The following is an 18593-nucleotide window of genomic DNA, read 5'->3' on the forward strand; positions in this document are numbered from 1 at the left end:
AACAGAGTAGTGGTTACCTGAGGCAGGGAGTGGAAGGTGGGCACAATGGGTGAAGGTGATTAAAAGGTACAAACTTCCAGTTATAAAACAAATAAGTCCTGGGGATATAATGTACAACATGATCACTATAGTTAGCAATACTGTATTATATATTTGAAAGTTGCTAAGAGAGTAGATTTTAAAAGTTCTCAGAAGTTCCCTGGTGGCCTATTGGTTAGGATTCCGAGCTTTCTCACGCTATAGCCCAGGTTCAGTCCCTGCTCAGGGAACTGAGATCCCACAAGCTGCATGGTGCAGCCAAAAAAAAAGGTTCTCATGATAAGAAAAAAATTTGTGGGACTTCCCTGGTGGTCCAGTGGTTAAGACTGCACGCTTCCATTGCAGGGGGCACAGGTTCAATCCCTGGTCAGGGAACTAAGATCCCACAGGCCACATGGCAGCCAAAAAAAAAGAAAAAAATTTGTTAACTATGTGTGGTGATAAATGTTAATTAACTAAACTTATTGTGATAATCATCTCACAATATATACGTATATCAAATCATTATGTTGTACACCTAAAACTAATACAATATTAACATGTATGTCAATTATTTCTCAATTTTTAAAAAAACCTCAACAGATGTATTTAACAGCTTATTAGACACAGGTAAGAAAGGACTGGTGAATCAGGTCAAACACGACATCCAGATTGAATCATGATGGAAAAAAGAGAAATACAGGAAAGAATATAAAACTTATATGGGACATGATGAAAAAGCCTAACATACATGTAATTAAAGTCCCAAAATTATGAGAAAAAAATGAAACAGAAAATTATATGAAGAGATAATGACTGAGAATTTTCTAAAACTGATGAGAAAATCAAACCACAGATTCAGGAAGCACTATGAACCCCAGGCAGGAGATATACACACCATCTTTAAAGGAGTTTTTTTTTTTTTTGAGGGGGGGGCATGCCTCATGGCTTGTGGGATTTTATTTCTCTGACCAAGGACTGAACCCAGGCCCCGGCAGTGAAAGCACTGAGTTCTAAACACTGGACTGCCAGGAAATTCCCCTCGAGAAGTTTTAATAAGACTTATAGTTGACTTCTCAACAGAAACAATGAATAGCAAAATAAATAAGATCTTCAGGGACTTCCCTGGTGGTCCAGTGGCTAAGACTCCATGCTCCCAATGCAGGGGGCCCAGGTTCAATCCCTGGTCAGGGAACTAGATCCCATATGCTGCAACTAAAGATCCCGCACACCACAACAAATATCCCACGTGCCTCAATTAAGACCCAGTGCAGCCAAATAAATAAATAAATATTTAAAAAAATAAAAAAAACAAGACCTTCAAAATGCTAAAAGGAAACAATTACCAATATAGAATTCTATGTCCAGTGAAATTATCTTTCAAATATGGTTTTTAGACTCAATGTAATTCCTGGCAAAAGCCCTGAAAGTCTTGTTGTGTAAATTGACAAAATTTATGAAAACACAAAAGAACCAAGAAGAGCCAAGAGAAATTCAAAGATAAAGTTAGAGGATTTAGTATACCAGATATTAAAGACTTATTATAAAGCCACAGCAATGAAGACAGTATAGTTTCTTGAAAAGAAAGATAAATAGGCCAATAGAACAGAACAGAGTCCAGAAACAAACCCACATATATATGGATACTTGATTTATGACAAAGGTGACAAGGCAGAGCTGTGGAAAATGAATAATCTCTTCAATAATTGATACTGGGTCAACTAAATACCATTTTTAGTATCCTAACTTTGTTCACTACACATAAAAATCAGTTCCAACTGGACTGTAAATCTAAGTTACAAAGGTAAAACAAAAATGTTTCTAGGGCTTCCCTGGTGGCACAGTGGTTGAGAGTCCGCCTGCCAATGCAGGGAACATGGGTTCGTGCCCCGGTCCAGGAAGATCCCACATGCCGTGGAGCAGCTGGGCCCGTGAGCCATGGCCGCTGAGCCTGCACGTCCGGAGCCTGTGCTCCGCAACGGGAGAGGCCACAACAGTGAGAGGTCCGTGTACCACAAAAAAAAAAAAAAAAAATGTTTCTAGAAGGTAGTACTAGAATATCTTTATTACCTTAGGGTAGGCAAAGGTATCTTAAATAAGACCTAATGTGAAGAAAAGGGAACCCTCCTACACTGTTGGTGGGAATGTAAATTGGTACAGCCATTACAGAAAACAGTACAGAGGTTCCTCAAAAAACTAAAATAGAGTTGCCGTATGATCCAGCTATCCCACTCCTGGGCATATATCCAGACAAAACTATAATTCAAAGAGATACATGCACCCCTATGTTCCTAGCAGCACTATTCACAATAGCCAAGACAAGGAAACAACTTAAATGTCCACTGACACATGAATGGATAAAGAAGATGTGGTACACATATATAATAGTATACTATTCAGCCACAAAAAAGAATGAAATAATGCCATTTGCAGCAACATGGATGGACCTAAAGATTATCATACTAAGTGAAGTAAGTCAGAAAAAGAAAGACAAATACCATATGATATCACTTATATGTGGAATCTAAAATATGACACAAATGAACTTATATACAAAATAGAAACAGATTCACAGACATAGAGAACAGACTTGTGGTTGCCAAAGGGGAGAGGGGTTGGGGGAGGGATGGATTGGGAGTTTGGGATTAGCAGGCGCAAACTATTATATATAGAAATAACCCAGGAAACTATATTCAATATCCTGTGATAAGCTATAATGGAAAAGAATGTGAAAAAGACTGTATATATATTTGTATAACTGAATCACTGTGCTGTACAGCAGAAATTAACACAACACTGTAAATCAACTATACTTCAATAAAATAAATTAAAAAAAATAAGACCCAAAAGCATTAACCATTGTGACAAATTAGACTACATTAAGAACTTCTGTTTCATCCTAAGAGGGTGAAAGATAAGTTACAGAGCGGAAGAAGATATTTATAATACATATATATAAAGGACTCATATCCAGAATACATAAAGGAACACTCACACATTAAAAAGAGACAAACAAGGGGACTTCCCTGGTAGTCCAGTGGTTAAGAGTCCACCTTCCAATGCAGGCAACACAGGTTCAATCCCTGGTCAGGGAACTAAGATCCCACATGCCATGGAGCAACTAAGCCCGTGCACCACAACTAGAGCCCGTGTGCTGCAACTACAGGGACCACACGCTCTGGAGCTCACGCCACAACTACTGAGCCCGCGAGCTCTGGAGCCCACGTGCAACAACTAGAGAGAAGCCCGCATGCCTCAACGAAGAGCCCATGTGCCACAATGAAAGATCCCGCGTGCCGCAACTGAGACCCGACGCAACCAAAAATAAATAAATAAATAAGAAGTAAATCCTTAAAGACAGACAGGGAATTCCCTGGTGGTCCGGTGGTTAGGACTCCACACTTTCACTGCTGAGGGAATGTGAGGGAATGGGTTCAAACCCTGGTCAGGGAACTAAGATTCCACAAGCCCCATGGTGCGGCCAAATAAATAAATAAAATAAAAAGTAAATAAAATTTAGAAGTAAATAAATAAAAATAGACAGACACATTAAAAAGAGACAGATAATAGGAAAAACAGGCAAAAGACTTGAATTCTCACTTCAAAAAAAAATAGCCAATCAACACATGAAAAGGTGTCCAAACTCATTAGTCATCAGTGAAACAAAAATTAACATCACAATGCAAATACCATTATACGCCAATCAAAATGGCTAAAGTGAGGAAAAAATAGTGTACACACACACACACACACACACACACACACACACACATATTTTTTGGCCACATCACACAGCATGCGGGACACAGGATATTAGTTTCCCGACCAGAGATCAAACCCATGCCCCCTGCAGTGGAAGCACAGAGTCTTAACCACTGGACCACCAGGGAAGTCCCAAAATAGTATATGTTGATAAGGTTGTGGAACACCAGGAATTTTCATGCACTGTAGGTAGGAATGTAAACTCGCACAATCACTTGGAAAACTTTGACAGTAATGACTAAAACTGAACATATACATACTCTATGACTCAGAAATTCAACAGGAATGTGTACATAGTGCAACAAAACACATTTACAGGAATGATCACAGCAGTGTTGTTTGTAATAGCCCCAAACTGGAAGTGACTCAAATGTCTCTTACGAATAGAATAGACTATAAATTCTGTATATACACCATAATATATAATACAGCAACAACAATGAATAAACCACTGCCAGAGGCAACAACATGGATGAATCTCACAAACATAATGAGAGAAAAAAGTCAGACAAGAGTACATAGTATATGATTACATTTATATGAAGTACATCCATGGTTTTAGAAGTCAGAATAGTGATCACCTCTAGGAAGACAGAAAGGGGCATAAGAGAGTTTCTGGGATGCTGGTAGTATCATACTTCTTGAAAGGGTAGTAATAATATATTTCACTATAAGATCATTCTTTAAGCAGTATATTGATGATTTGATCACTTCTGTTATACTCCAACAGAAAAATTGTTAGAAAATTATGAAAGGTGATAAAAATGACCACAAAATTTAAAGGGAGGGCTTCCCTGGTGGCGCAGTGGTTGAGAGTCCGCCTGCCAATGCAGGGGACACGGGTTCGTGCCCCGGTCTGGGAAGATCCCACATGCCGCAGAGCGGCTGGGCCTGTGAGCCATGGTCGCTGAGCCTGCGCATCCGGAGCCTGTGCTCTGCAACGCAATGGGAGAGGCCACAACAGTGAGAGGCCCGCATACCACAAAAAACAAAAAAAAAATTTTAAAGGGAAACAAGCTTCCTTGAGCAAGTGTTAGCAGAAACAACCACCAGTAGAATTAAACCCCCAAAGAGTTTTCATATTGAAATTATCTAATGTAGAATTAAAATATAAACCTTCCTGGGACTTCCCTGGTGGCACAGTGGTTAAGAATCCACCTGCCAATGCAAGGGACATGGGTTCGAACCCTAATCTGGGAAGATCCTACATGCCACAGAGCAACTAAGCCCATGCGCCACAGCTACTGAGCCTGCGCTCTAGAGCTCGTGAGCCACAACTACTGAAGCCCATGTGCCTAGAGCCCGTGCTCCGCAACAAGAGAAGCCACCGCAATGAGAGGTCTGCGCACCGCAACCAAGAGTAGCCCCCACTCGCACCAACTAGAGAAAGCTTGTGCACAGCAACGAAGACCCAATGCAGCCAAAAATAATTAATTAAATAATTATATATATATATATATATATATAAACCTTCCTAAATAAAGTAAAACAAACACAGTAAATAATTTGACAGAGCCAAAACCAAATATATCGTGACAATTGTTTTAAAAGAATAAAATTTACAGATTCGTTCACAAAGCAAAACCCAACTCTATGCAATATATAAGAGACATATCTAAAAGGAAGTGATTTAACAAGGCTAAATATAAAGAGATGGGTAAAGGTATAACTGCAACACCTATAAAAAGAAAGCTGTGAGTGGGGAGGCAGGTAGGTATCTTGCCATGAAAATGCAGAGCTCTGGCACTCCAGCTGATGGCCAGGTAGAGTTGGGAGAGAGATAGAGTTACCAAGAGTGTATGGAGCCCTGAGATAGTATTCTTCTTTGCATTTAAAGTGCTTCACCCTTGCCTAACACGTAGTATGTGTTACTATGTTATAGTGTGCACAACTATTTGTTCAACAAATAAATTAACAAAGACATCTTCAGGACATTAAAGCTGTTTTCAAATGTCTGAAGTATTTTGATGTGAAATGGGAGGCAGCTCACTGTTCTAAAAGGCATAGCTAGGACCGATGAATGGAAATAATATAATAAGGATTGTGATGATGACAATATTATTAAATGCTTTCTATATACCAGAAGCTATGCTAAATGCATTCTTATTTAATCTTCACCTATGTGATAGGCACTACTATTATCCTTATTTTACAGATGAAGAAACTAAAGCTTAAACTGAAAGGTTAACTTGCCCAAACTTCTCTGGCTGATAAGTGATAGAGCCAGGACTCCGCCAGGATCCATACTGCTTGGATCTCCGCAACTAGAGAAAAAACCTGCACACAGCAACAAATGCAGCCAAAAATAAATAAAATAAAATAAATAAATTTTTAAAATTAAAAAATCTATATGAAATGACTTTCAACTTCATTCATAACAAAATGCAAATTAGATGCTTCAGTTTGGCAAAAAACAAAAAGTTGGACAACATCAATGGTGGCAGGATATGAGGAAACAGTACTCTTATTCATTACCAGTAGAAATGAAACCGATTTGGCCTCCATAGGGAGTGATTTAGTAACCTCTGTCAATATCCTAAGTACATATAAACTGTTATCCAGCAATTATACTCCAAAAACAAAAACAAAAGCTTGAACTTCAAGGCACATTATTAAATTTAAATAAATACAAAGTTCAGAATAGTAAACATAATATACTACCATTCCTTTTTTTTTTTTAAACATCTTTATTGGAGTATAATTACTTTACAATGTTGTGTTAGTTTCTGCTGTATAACAAAGTGAATCAGCTATATGTATACATATATCCCCATATCCCCTCCCTCTTGTGTCTCCCTCCCACCCCTCCATGTGGTCACAAAGCACGGAGCTGATCTCCCTGTGCGATGCAACTGCTTCCCACTAGCTATCTATTTTACATTTGGTGGTGTATATATGCCAATGCTACTCTCTCACTTCGTCTCAGCTTACCCTTGCCCCTCCCCGTGTCCTCAAGTCCATCCTCTATGTCTGCATCTTTATTCCTGTCTTGCCCCTAGGTTCATCAGGACCATTTTTTAATTTTCAGATTTCATATATATGAGTTAGCATACGGTATTTGTTTTTCTCTAGCAAAAGGTATTTGTTTTTCGCTTTCTGACTTACTTCACACTGTATGACAGACTCTAGGTCCATCCACCTCACTACAAATAACTCAATTTCGTTTTTTTATGACTGAGTAATATTCCATTGTATATATGTGCCACATCTTCTTTATCCATTCACCTGTCGATGGACACTTAGGTTGCTTCCATGTCCTGGCTATTGTAAATAGTGCTGCAATTAACATTGTGGTACATGACTCTTTCTGAATTATGGTTTTCTCAGGGTATATGCCCAGCAGTGGGATTGCTGCGTCGTATGGTAGTTCTACTTTTAGTTTTTTTTTTTTTTTTTTTTTTACTTTTAGTTTTTTAAGGAACCTCCGTACTGTTCTCCATAGTGGCTGCACCAATTTACAGTCCCACCAACAGTGTGGGAGGGTTCCCTTTTCTCCACACCCTCTCCAGCATTTATTGTTTGTAGATTTAAAATACACATTTATATTTGTATATACACAAAGAAAATATTTTAAGAGGATACAGTAGAAAATACAGACAATAGTCATCTGGAGGGAGAGGAAGTAGATGGCTGTGAGACAGGAGTAAGAGGGAAACATACTTTTCCCTGGATACCATGCTGTGCCTTCTACATTTTGTACCATGTACTGTATTAATATTCAAAAATAAATAAAATGAGCTTATTCATATTAATTTAATGAGGGTTACTGTGCAACCAAGTGAGTTGCAAAATAAAATAAGCCTAATAATTTTTTTTCCAGTCAGACAGGTTAAAACTCTTTTTGCTAATTGCCTCTAATGAAGATAGTAGCCAGTTATCTAAACTGAGCTAACAATTCTACAGATGGCTGTTTTCACCAAATCACCCATGGGGAGTTGGCCAGGTCCACAGTCAGCCGTACATCCTCAAATATATATGGCTAGATCTTACCCCCTCAGGGCCTAGAGCCAGGATGGGGATGCCAGATTTGGCTAGCTGGATGTCCCAGGTCAGGAATCACTCACCCGGTCATAGATGTCCCCCTCCAGTTCTCCCCACTTCCTTCCATCCCATGATGTGACTCGAACTCGATTCCTATCCCTGACATCTTGAGGCACATAGCTGTGAAGGACCTTCTGTAGTCTGCCTGCTCGTGAAGTGGAGAGATCATTGGCAGCGAGATTGCCTGTGGGAGCATAAATTTTAGGATTGTTTTTTCTACTTCTGTAAAAAATGCCATTGGAATCTTGACAGGGATTGCACTGAATCTACAGACGTTTTGGGTAGTATGAACATCTTATGCCCGCAGGAATAAAGCAACTTCAGAGGCCACAGCAAAAGAAAACAACCCACCAGCAATGGTGCTAATGGAGAGTCAGACCAATTCTCAGGCATAGCCAATCAATGCAGACCCCAGGGGCAGGGGCAGGTGGAGGAGAAACGTTTATTACATGCATAGCACAGTACTAGACACTCCGGAGTCGGAGGTTGCAAAGGCAAACACCGACATAGGCCAGAAAGGTTATGTAAATAAATAAAGCAGACCAGGTTAAAACATTTATTTCTAAAGAAATACGTTCTCTCCCACTTTTCTTGAAATATGTGTCTCTCTTCATCTTTGGTAGATACTACACATTATTTACCCAAAATTTACTCTCCTCTTATTCCTTAGTAATAGAACTCCAATTTTATTTGAGGGAGGGGGAAGCAATATTCCCCAAAACACTACATTTCCCAGCCTCTTTTGACAACCAAGTAAGACTATATGACTAAGTTTTGGTCAATGAGTTGTAGGCAGAATTATTGTGTGGGACTTCTGGGAAAATGTTTAAAAGGAGCTGATACAATCAGGAGATGTGCCCCTTTTGTTCAGTCTTTTCTTCCTGCCTGGAATTTGAATGTGATGACTGAAGTTCCAGCAGTCATGAGGACCACGAGGCAATCCTGGGGATGGAAGCCAGCAATAAAATAGGTTGCAAAAAGAAAGAAGAAGTCCAAGTCCCCTAATAATTGTGGAGTCTCCATATCAGCCCTGGACTGCCTATATCCCAGCTCTCTGTAAGAGAGAAATAAACATTTCTTCTTTAAGCCAGTTAGTTGAGTTTTCTATTGTATATGACCAAATCTAATCCTAAATGATTCATCATCTTTCTTTCATTTTCCCTTTTGTGATAGACACGAGTTCAAGAAATATCTCACTTTGCTCTTGGCTCTACTATAAGAAATAATATTACTGCAAGCTTAATGATAAATGGCAACTGATACGTGGCCTCAGAGTCAAGGAATGAAAGGGAGCAGTGGGCACTGTGGCACTGTGGTGAAGAACTAGAGAATACATACCTTATCCAATGGTGAACCAGCTTAGTCTTCCCACAAAGAAATATGTCCCAATTTTTGAGGGCACTCAAAGAAGTCAAAATTGGATTCTCTGCTCAAGAGGAATTTGCAGCAGGATATCAACTGAGAAAAGAAAAGCTGGGCTCCAGTTCTGGCTCTACCTCCAACTCATGTAAAAGATTCAAGTTATTGGGCTTCCCTGGTGGCGCAGTGGTTGAGAGTCCACCTGCGCAGGGGACACGGGTTCGTGCCCCAGTTCAGGAAGATCCCACATGCCGCGAGCGGCTGGGCCCGTGAACCATGGCCACTGAGCCTGCACATCCAGAGCCTGTGCTCTGCAACAGGAGAGGCCACAACAGTGAGAGGCCCACGTACCACAAAAAAAAAAAAAAAAAAAAAGATTCAAATTATTTAATCTCTCTAGAGCTCAATTTCCCCCTCCATAAAATATGAGGGCTGGTCCCTTCTTACCCTGTAATTCCTATCTCCTTGGGATCACAGAGTCATTTGAGTGAGGAACTGGGATAAGGGTGAGGTGTTGGTAATTCAGCATACCTTAGAAAAGCAACTCTCAGTTACTTCTCCTTGGCCCTTCTTCCTCTTCTGAGTTCCAGTCCCTCCTCATCCAAGTAACCCTACCTTATCCATTCCCCCTTCTGATGGATTCTCACAGCACTCAGTCAGATTAACACAGCCCAGTACACAGGCTGGGCTCCCTTGAATTGGACCCATTAAACCATATCAACATTTCTTCTCCATTCTCTCTGGACTTCCAGAGCTGGTGATCAAATGTGGTACCTCTCTGAATCACCTGTAGGACCTACCTTGAGGCTGGAAGCTGACTCAAACTGTGCAAGTTGGCTAATGAGAACTGGAAAAGAAGGATCCAGGCCCAACAAAAAGGCTAGGGCATATGGCAAGTTAAGCCTGGCTGAGCTCCAGGATCAGTGTGAAAAATACAGCCCCCTTGTGGATATTTCTCAAGATAAAAATACTGCCTATTTAAGGCAGGATGTTGGCCAACGGATGGTTGAAGTGAATACTTACAATGTACAAGGCCCAGCCTGGGCTATACTATTGAGTAAGACTTGGGCCTGTCCTCAAGGAATTTATAATCTTGAGGAGGAAGAAGATGCATACCCAGTAAAGCTCTGATGCAAGGCTAATGTGCTAACAGTTGCAAAGGTGATGCCCATGGTGTGGGAGCACAGGAGACAGAGGCAGCACTTCTCAACTGGCCAGCAGGGATCATGAGGGAAGACTTCCAGGAGGTGGTACACTTGAGCTGAGGCTGGAAAGCTTAAAGGGCATTGACAGGCCAGCTGTGATAAGGTGGGGGTATTCCAGAGAGAATCCATAACCTGGCAAAGTTGGAGGCTTATTCAGGCAACAAAGAATAGCAGGTTTTGGCAGAAGCACATAAAGCCTGGGGCAGAATGACACAGTAAAGCTATAACGGGGGACTTCCCTGGTGGTGCAGTGGTTAAGAATCCACCTGCCAATGTAGGGGACATGGGTTCGAGCCCTGGTCCAGGAAGATCCCACATGCCTGGAGCAACTAAGCCTGTGCATCACAACTACTGAGCCTGCGCTCTAGAGCCTGTGAGCCACAACTACTGAAGCCCGCGTGCCTAGAGCCTGTGCTCCACAACAAGAGAAGCCACTGCAGTGAGAAGCCCACTCACCGCAACTAGAGAAAGCCCGTGTGCAGCAACGAAGACTCAACGCAGCCAAAAATAAATAAATTTATTAAAAAATGAAAATAAAGCTATAATAGGCTGCTGCAGCCAGATCTTATCACTTTAGCTGGCAGGCTAAGGAAATGGAACTTAATCTTAGACACAAAGTAAACAGATGCAGAGGGATGAAAGTGTCATGTGGTAGATTAATCAGGGCTCTGTTTTAATCTGCCTTCAGAGACCTTGCTCTGATCACCAGTCTTTCCTGGCCAACTAACAGAGAAAGAGAGAAAATCATTGCAAACAGAAAAAACACACCAGCTTATCAAGCAAGCACTATTCTACCTGTGACCCAGACCAGAAAGCCCATCATATTTAGTGTGGCCTTGACTGGGTGAGGTCGGGAGCCCTCCCTGCCAAGACACCAGCCCTCTGACTTACGGCAACAGCCAGTCTGAAGCAATGCTAGTGTCTTTCCCCCAGGGGCGGCACACAGGTCAAGCACAGTGTCACCAGGCTGCAGGCCGAGGGCCAGGACAGGCAGCAAGGAGGCAGCATCCATCAGGTAGTAATCCATGACACCCAGGCTGCCAAGCCTAGAAGAGAGGAGACCACCTTAGAGTCAAATTCCAAGTCAGGAGACCCACTGGAAGTCAAGGTCACAAGACCATGCCCTCAGGGGCTACTGAGCTCTACTCAGCAAAAACTAATTTCTCAGACCCACACTCAGTTGTGTACTTACTCACTCATTCATCTACATAGCAGCCAGAGCAGCCTTTTAAAACACAGATCAACTCACTCTATTTCAGCCACACCAGCCATCTTGCTATTCCTTAATTAAGCCACGCATACTCCTGTCTCAGGCTTTTGTAGTTGTTGTGCTTTTTGCCTACAACACTCTTCCTCCAAATAACCCTCATTTGCTTCCTCACTTCTTTCAGGTCCTCCTCAAAAGTTACCTCATCAAAGAGGCACTGGCATACCCTGACTACTCCAACTAAAAATAGCAGCCCCCTACTCCCATCTATCTATCTTGCATTCTTTTTCTTTAAAGTATTTATTATTCACTTTATATGTATAGGTTTGTGTGTATTTTACCCCTTCTCTCTCTCCCTATTAGAATGAAGGTAGGGACTTTGTCTTGCTTTGTTCATTATAACATCCCCAACACCTGAAACAGTGAATGGCATGTAGTAGGAACTCAGTTTTATTAGGTTACATATTGAGATACAAAGTGCTTTGTGGGTTCAGGAAAGAGTGCCATCCACTGTGCCTGTCAGAGTCAGAGTTACCTGAGTTAGATCTGATGAAGGAATGGGCCTTCATTCGGTTAAAAAAAAAAAAGGGAAGAGGAGCATTCCAAGCAGAAGAAAAAAGAAAAAGCAAAGGCACAGATGCATGCAAACTCATAACTTCTTTCAGACACAGTGAGAAATCCGGTGTGTTAGAAATACAAGGTACATTAGATTGAAGTTGGAAAGCACATAGAGGCCAAGGTGGTAAAAGGTCTTAAACCCTATGCTAAGGAGTTTGGACTATAACCTGTAGGCAGTTACCAAAAGTTTTTTAAAGAAAATGACATGGGGGCTTCCCTGGTGGCGCAGTGGTTGAGAGTCCGCCTGCCGATGCAGGGGACACGGGTTTGTGCCCCGGTCCGGGAAGATCCCACATGCCGCGGAACGGCTGGGCCCGTGAGCCATGGCCGCTGAGCCTGCGCGTCCAGAGCCTGTGCTCTGCAACGGGAGAGGCCACAACAGTGAGAGGCCCGCGTACCGCCAAAAAAAAAAAAAGAAAAAGAAAATGACATGATTGGCTAGTTAGAGTTTTAGAAAGCTAGGTGGGCTACAAAGAACAAATTAGAAACAGAGACACCAGTGGGAAAGCTGTTACAAGAGTCCAAATGAGAGCTAATAAGGCATGGAGAGAGGCAGCACCCATGTGGGTAGAGAGAGGGACAACAGACAGGTTGTTGTCACAGAAGGCCTTCTCACTCCCAACCCACTTGTCATAAGGGCAACTGTGGTGCAGCCATTCAGCCTGAGACACGGTTCAGCGCGGACAGCCTTTGGCGACAGCCTCAAGGAGGCAGAAACTTGGTCCTTGCTGACCTGACAGGAAGGCTCTGTAAGAAAGATGTGACAAGATATAAGACAGAGCACCACTGAGAATCAGCTATAAGACCTACAGTCCCCAGTCTCGAGGTCATAACACCTCTGGCGTTCACAAATGGGCTCAGGCCATGATAGGATATTTTCAAAGTCAAATCACACTTTGTGCCGCAACTACTGAGCCTGCACACCACAACTACTGAAGCCTGCGCACCTAGAGCCTGTGCTCTGCGACAAGAGAAGCCACCGCAATAAGCCTGCGCACCACAAAGAAGAGTAGCCCCTGCTCGCCGCAACTAGAGAAAGCCTGCACGCAGCAACAAAGGCCCAACACAGCCAAAAATAAATAAATAAAAAATAAATAAACTTTAAAAAAAAAAAAAAGCAGCACAACAATTTCTCAATTTCAGGAGGTTCCTGGACTCCCTAAATACATCCTTGAACTCCCAAGAGATTAAGATCCCCTTGATTTACAGGGAGCCCATCAAGACAAGAAGGAAAAAAAACTCAAACATAGAGGGCTGCTTCCCCCACTACTCTCCGGATGTCCTCAGGCAACTTAGGAAACCACATGGGTCTTACTCCATTGATCTGCCTAAAGCCAGTGCCTCCAAATTGGTCTCTAATCCTGCTCCCATCTATGCCCTCCTCACAGTGACTAAAATGATCTTCCTGAAGCACAACCTTGATAGGAATAACATCGATTATACTAGGTGTTTAATATGCATCATTTCCTTTAATCCTCACCACAACGCTGTGAGGCAGGAGAACCCAGATTCTAGAGCCTGACTGCCTGGATCTCAAATCCAGCCCGGTTGCTCATCAGTTGTGTGACCTTCTGCAAATTACTCAACTTCCTGTGCCTCAGTTTCCTCATCTGTAATAAGAGTACCTATCAGATAGGATTAGTGTAAGAATTAAAGGAAGTAATAGAAGACAAGTACTTAGAACAGTAGCTGGCACAGTGAGCTATACTGTCAGCTATTACTACCATTACTTTCCAGATTATTTTCCTGATAAGGAAACCAAGGCTCAGTTATCCAATGCCACACGTCTAATAAGTGGTGAAGACAGGATCCAAACCTAGGTTTTCTTAACCACTGTACATTATTACCTTTCCTCTATTCAGAAACCGTCTTCAGTGGTTCTCTAGAACAGATGAACGTATTGCAATTACAGCAATATGAATTAAAAGGCACATGTCTGAAGCTGCCCAGCCCTGGTAATTCCAGCCATTTATAAGCAACCCTGGACCACCAGGAAAATCCCCTTCCCCCAACCTGAAAGCTCGTGACATTCAAGATTCCCACACATGGCCCCCATGTACTTTTCCAACCTCATCTCTTACTTCTCTTAAGCATGCAGTCTTCCCTCAAACCAGCAGCTAAGACAATTGCAAAAGCCTCCTAATTTACAACTCCATTTCTTGCCCCTCTCCAATCTATTTTCCACACAGCAGCCAGAATGATATTTTAAAAATTCAGATCTGATCATGTTATTCCCCAGCTTAAAACCTTTCATGGCTGGGGTTTCCCTGGATGCCCAGTGATTAAGACTCTGAGCTTCCACTGCAGGGAGCACAGATTCGACCCCTGGTCAGGAAACTAAGATCCTGCATGCCACACGGTGTGGCCAAAAACAAACAAAAAACCACCAACAACAAAACAAACCAACCAAACTTTCATGGCTCCCTCTTCCTTTTAGAGAAAAAGTCCATGATCCCATAAGGCCTGTAAAACCTTCAAAATCTGTCTCTAGCCCTCTTCTGTAGCCTCACATCACTCTCCCATCCCCACTTCCAAGCCACCAGCTTTAATTCCTACTCGGCTTTCAGGTCTTAGCTTAAATTTCACTTCCTCAGCATTAGATCTCCTAACTGTAAGACTTCATAGCATCTTGTACTTTTTTCTGTAGCACTTATCACAACCATAAATAGTTTTTTAAAAGTTATCTCCCTCACTAGGCCGCAAGCTCCATGAGGACTTGTGCACTTAAGAGTGCCTAGCATTTGGCAGACAATAAATATTTGTTGAATGAATGAATCAGTCCTTCAAAGATCAATTCCCACATCCTACAGCTAACACTGAGCTCTCCTTTTCTCAATTTAGCATTTTATTACAGTCTTTTTTCATTCAACTTCATATACATCTGAGCATTGGATAAGATGACTGGAAGGACTCCTTTTTTTTTACCCCAGTCTGGTCTGGTACTAACTTTGTGTCCCTAAGCAAGCCCTATTTCCTAGGCAAGTCCCACCTCTTATTTGGTATCATGAGGTTACTTGTCCTACTCACTATGATGGAGACAAGTGAGAAAGCAGTTGTAAATAACACACATTTTAACTGGAGAGGGTGCTCATGTAAAAAGGTTTTTTGTTTTTTTTCTTACTTAGGCGGTAGAAGTGGGGCACTTAAGCAGGTTCAAAGTGCAGGTTCTGAGGTCAGACTGCCTAGGTCTAAATACTAGCTTCACCACTTACTATCTAAGGGACCTAAAGCAAGTAAGTACCTTAACTTCTCTGCACCTCAGTTTCCTCAAATGTAAAGAAAAACAATAATATTACCCACCTCAGAGGGCTGTTGACAGAACAAAAGGAGATAATGCCCAGCATGTATAAGTACTCAGTAAATATTAGCAATATTAAGATCCCTATTAAACAGGACAGGAGCGGTGCCTCTTCCTGTCTACTTCCAACAGACACTCAGAACAGCCCTAGCCACAGCTCCAGATCCTACCTGGCAGGAGGGAAACGGCTGACATCCCCTCTGGCGAAAGTGAAGCATCGAAGGTTTGGACTGCAGGCCCAGGAGGCAGGGGGTGGAGCTGCAGTTTGGCCATTCTCAGGTTCTGGTTCCCCGTGGAAGATAGCTTCATTCACGAAGTCCCTTGCACTCAGCTGCTCCAGCTCAGCACTCACACGATCCCAGGCAGCAAAGTTATTGACCAGTGCACCATACTTCTGCTCTGAGAGGAGACTGACCCGGATCGATGGCCAAAGATCCCCAAATTGCACACTGTAGGTCATGTCAAAATTCTGCAGAGCCAGTCGAGTGGCAGGAAATTTGGGCTCTGTGGCAGCCTAAAAGAATGAGAACAGGCCTATTGGTCTTCCAGTCTTGCCTCTATCCCCTTACTGCCTGACCCCACCAGTACCTCAGAGCGCTGGGGCAAACGTGGATCCAGCTAGTGCCCACTCCTCTTTGCACCCTGTCTTTGCATCCTGCCTCTGCCTGCCAAAGAAGTGTGTGAGAGACAAGCAGTGGGGAACCAGCCTTTCTATCTCAGCGTTGTGAAAGTAAGCTATAGCTCTCACAATAGCATGTGGGGGTCACCAATAAAGAGGATACTCCTTTGAGGCCTTGGAGGGGACTCTTGAGAAGAGTCTACAGCAGGTTGGTAGAAACTATGTAGGCCCTGGGTGAAGCATCAAGCTTAAAAATAGAAGATGTTTTCTTTCTCAACAGTCCTTCCATTTTCTAAAGCACGTTCATGTCTCCTAGTTTAGGTGAGCACCACAAGAGATGGCGCAGTGGGATACAAAAAATATCAACCTTCTACATTTGATGGAGAGATGAGGGTAACTTACCTAAGGTCATGCAGTGACTGACACCACAATGCTCAGAATCACAGGGCTGGGGGTCATTTTGGGAAAGTCCCCAGACTCCAGGAAGGTGGGATGAGGAGAGCTCACAGAAACCTTGAGGCGTGAACAAAAGTGGGGACTTACAGGATGACTGCTATGAGGGTAGCAGAGAGGGGCATGAGTCAGGCTTGAAGAGCACAGAAGTAGACTGAAAGGGAAAAAAGGCCTCAGCTGAGGAGTCCACAAGTTGGTCCTGGTTGCCACAGCTGGGATGCTTGCTATGGCTGGCAGCCCTGTTACTGTCTATGAATTTTGCTTTAGCCTGGATTTTTGGATTTTTGGTCAGAACTCTTTCTCTGCTCTCATTTCTTGTTACGGTGGGGACTCTTGCTCCGACCTTGACTTTTGCTACGGTGGGGACTCTTGCTTCGGCTCCGACTTCTGTTACGGAGGGCACTCTTGATCGGGCCCTGACTTTTGCTATGTTGGGTACTTTTGCTCTGGCCCTGACTTTCAAAAAGTTGAGGACTCCCACTCTGCTCCTGATGTATGCTTTGATGGGTACCATGGCTCCCATTCAGACTTCTACTAAGATGGAAACTCTTTCTTTGACTCCAATTTGTGCTAGGGCTATGGGTACTCTCACTCTGGCTCCAACTTGTGCTTTGGAGGGTGCTCTGGCTGTCACTACTCTGGCATTCACTAACAACAACAGTCGAACTACAGTTGGCATTAGTGCTACAGCTGGAATTCTTGGATGAAGACAAAGGACAGCTGTAGGGGATCTGGGGAGACTCCTTGCGGCAGTCTCGAGAAACCACAGAGTAGACATGGAGGCCACAGGGCATAGTATCAAGATGGCCCCAGGCTCGGGGGGCAATCGGTAAATTTGGGGGGTCAAAGGGTGTTCTCAAAGGGATAAAAGAATAGATATGCATAGAACAAGGAGGCACCACAGGCTGGCGATGAGGTTGGGGTGGGCCCCTGGGAGTGCTATAGGTGCCACAGCGGGGCACCACGGGCTGGTTATGACACTGAAGGGGACCTGTGGATTGATTGAGGGAACCAAAGAGTAGGCAGGGATTGCGGCAGGTGGGGGAAACCACAGAATACACATGGGTACTGCAGAGGGGTCCAATGGGGGGTCCTCGGGGGCTGGTCTGAGCATAACTATTGGGTAAGACAGGATCACAAGGAAGGCGAAGGGGAAGGGAAGTGGGGATAACTGTTTTGAGGGTTCTAGGGACCACAGTAGGTGTGGTAGTCCCTTGGGGAAGTTCTTTGGGGCAGGAATTTGAGCAAGTTGTGATGGATGTCACCATACAAGAAGGACCAGAGAGACCAGAAGGGCAGGAGGGAGGTGGAGGAGAGGTGCTGGCCTTAGGTGACATGGGCCGGTCAGGAGGAGTGTGCTGGGTGACCAGGAAGTGACATCTGTGAGGAGCACATGGCTGTTTTAACTCTGAGGATTTGGGAGACTTAGCTTGGGGGCAAACTGGGATAGGGAGAGGGGGTTCCTTATAGCCTCTGCAGTGGGGTGCCTGGAGTGGAGACATAAACTGGTTGCCTGGAGATGAAGGAAAGAAGGCAGAACAAGGACAGTGGGAGGACAGAGGAAGAGGTGGTTCCTGGGGACAGGGTGGACCAGAAATTGTAGTGCCTGAGGTTATGCAGACATAAGAGCTCCCACCAGTCTCCCAAGAGTAAATGGACTCAAAGCAAGGCTTCCTGGAAACCTGGGACTGGGGCGAGCAAGGAGAGCCAGTACTCCCAGGGGGTAGGCGGATGGCACAGTAAGGGCTCCCAGCGGCAGGTATGCTGGCATCTGGGGGAAGATGGGAATAGTGATAAGAGCCCTCCTGAGGTGAGCTGGGACAAGATGTGCCTGCCTGAGAAGAAAGTGGGGAGCCACAGTAATTTTTCCCAGGAGGGGGGTCAAGCTGTGGTTTAGGTTCACAAGCGTCTGGATGCTTAACGTGGCCATGGTAAAAGCTGCCAGTGGGTGGGGAAGATGTTGGGGAAAGAGGAGGATAATTATAACTCCTCCCTGAGGACCAGGAAGAGAGC

General features: G+C 43.5%; 2 protein-coding genes across 2 annotated transcripts in view; both read right to left on the minus strand.

Annotated features, from left to right (window-relative positions):
- Nucleotides 1–18593, minus strand: part of NSUN4 (NOP2/Sun RNA methyltransferase 4) — a 34760-nt gene that overhangs the window by 14737 nt on the left and 1430 nt on the right. Inside the window, exons 2-4 of the mRNA XM_082832977.1 lie at nt 15679–16022; nt 11277–11431; nt 7845–8005 (exon numbers count right to left, since the gene is read on the minus strand). Of these exons, the coding sequence (XP_082689103.1) occupies nt 7845–8005; nt 11277–11431; nt 15679–16022 (660 nt within the window). The remainder of the gene's footprint in view (nt 1–7844; nt 8006–11276; nt 11432–15678; nt 16023–18593) is intronic.
- On the minus strand, nt 16709–18510 carry LOC309958203 (sperm head and tail associated protein-like; the record flags this gene model as incomplete). Its single annotated transcript, XM_082833891.1, has 3 exons — nt 16709–16734; nt 17173–18351; nt 18468–18510. 3 exons carry the CDS (start codon nt 18508–18510, stop codon nt 16709–16711), a joined length of 1248 nt encoding a protein of 415 aa, XP_082690017.1.

This window comes from Leucopleurus acutus, assembly GCF_964270905.1.
Source record: "Leucopleurus acutus genome assembly, chromosome: 2".
Classification (NCBI taxonomy): domain Eukaryota; kingdom Metazoa; phylum Chordata; class Mammalia; order Artiodactyla; family Delphinidae; genus Leucopleurus; species Leucopleurus acutus.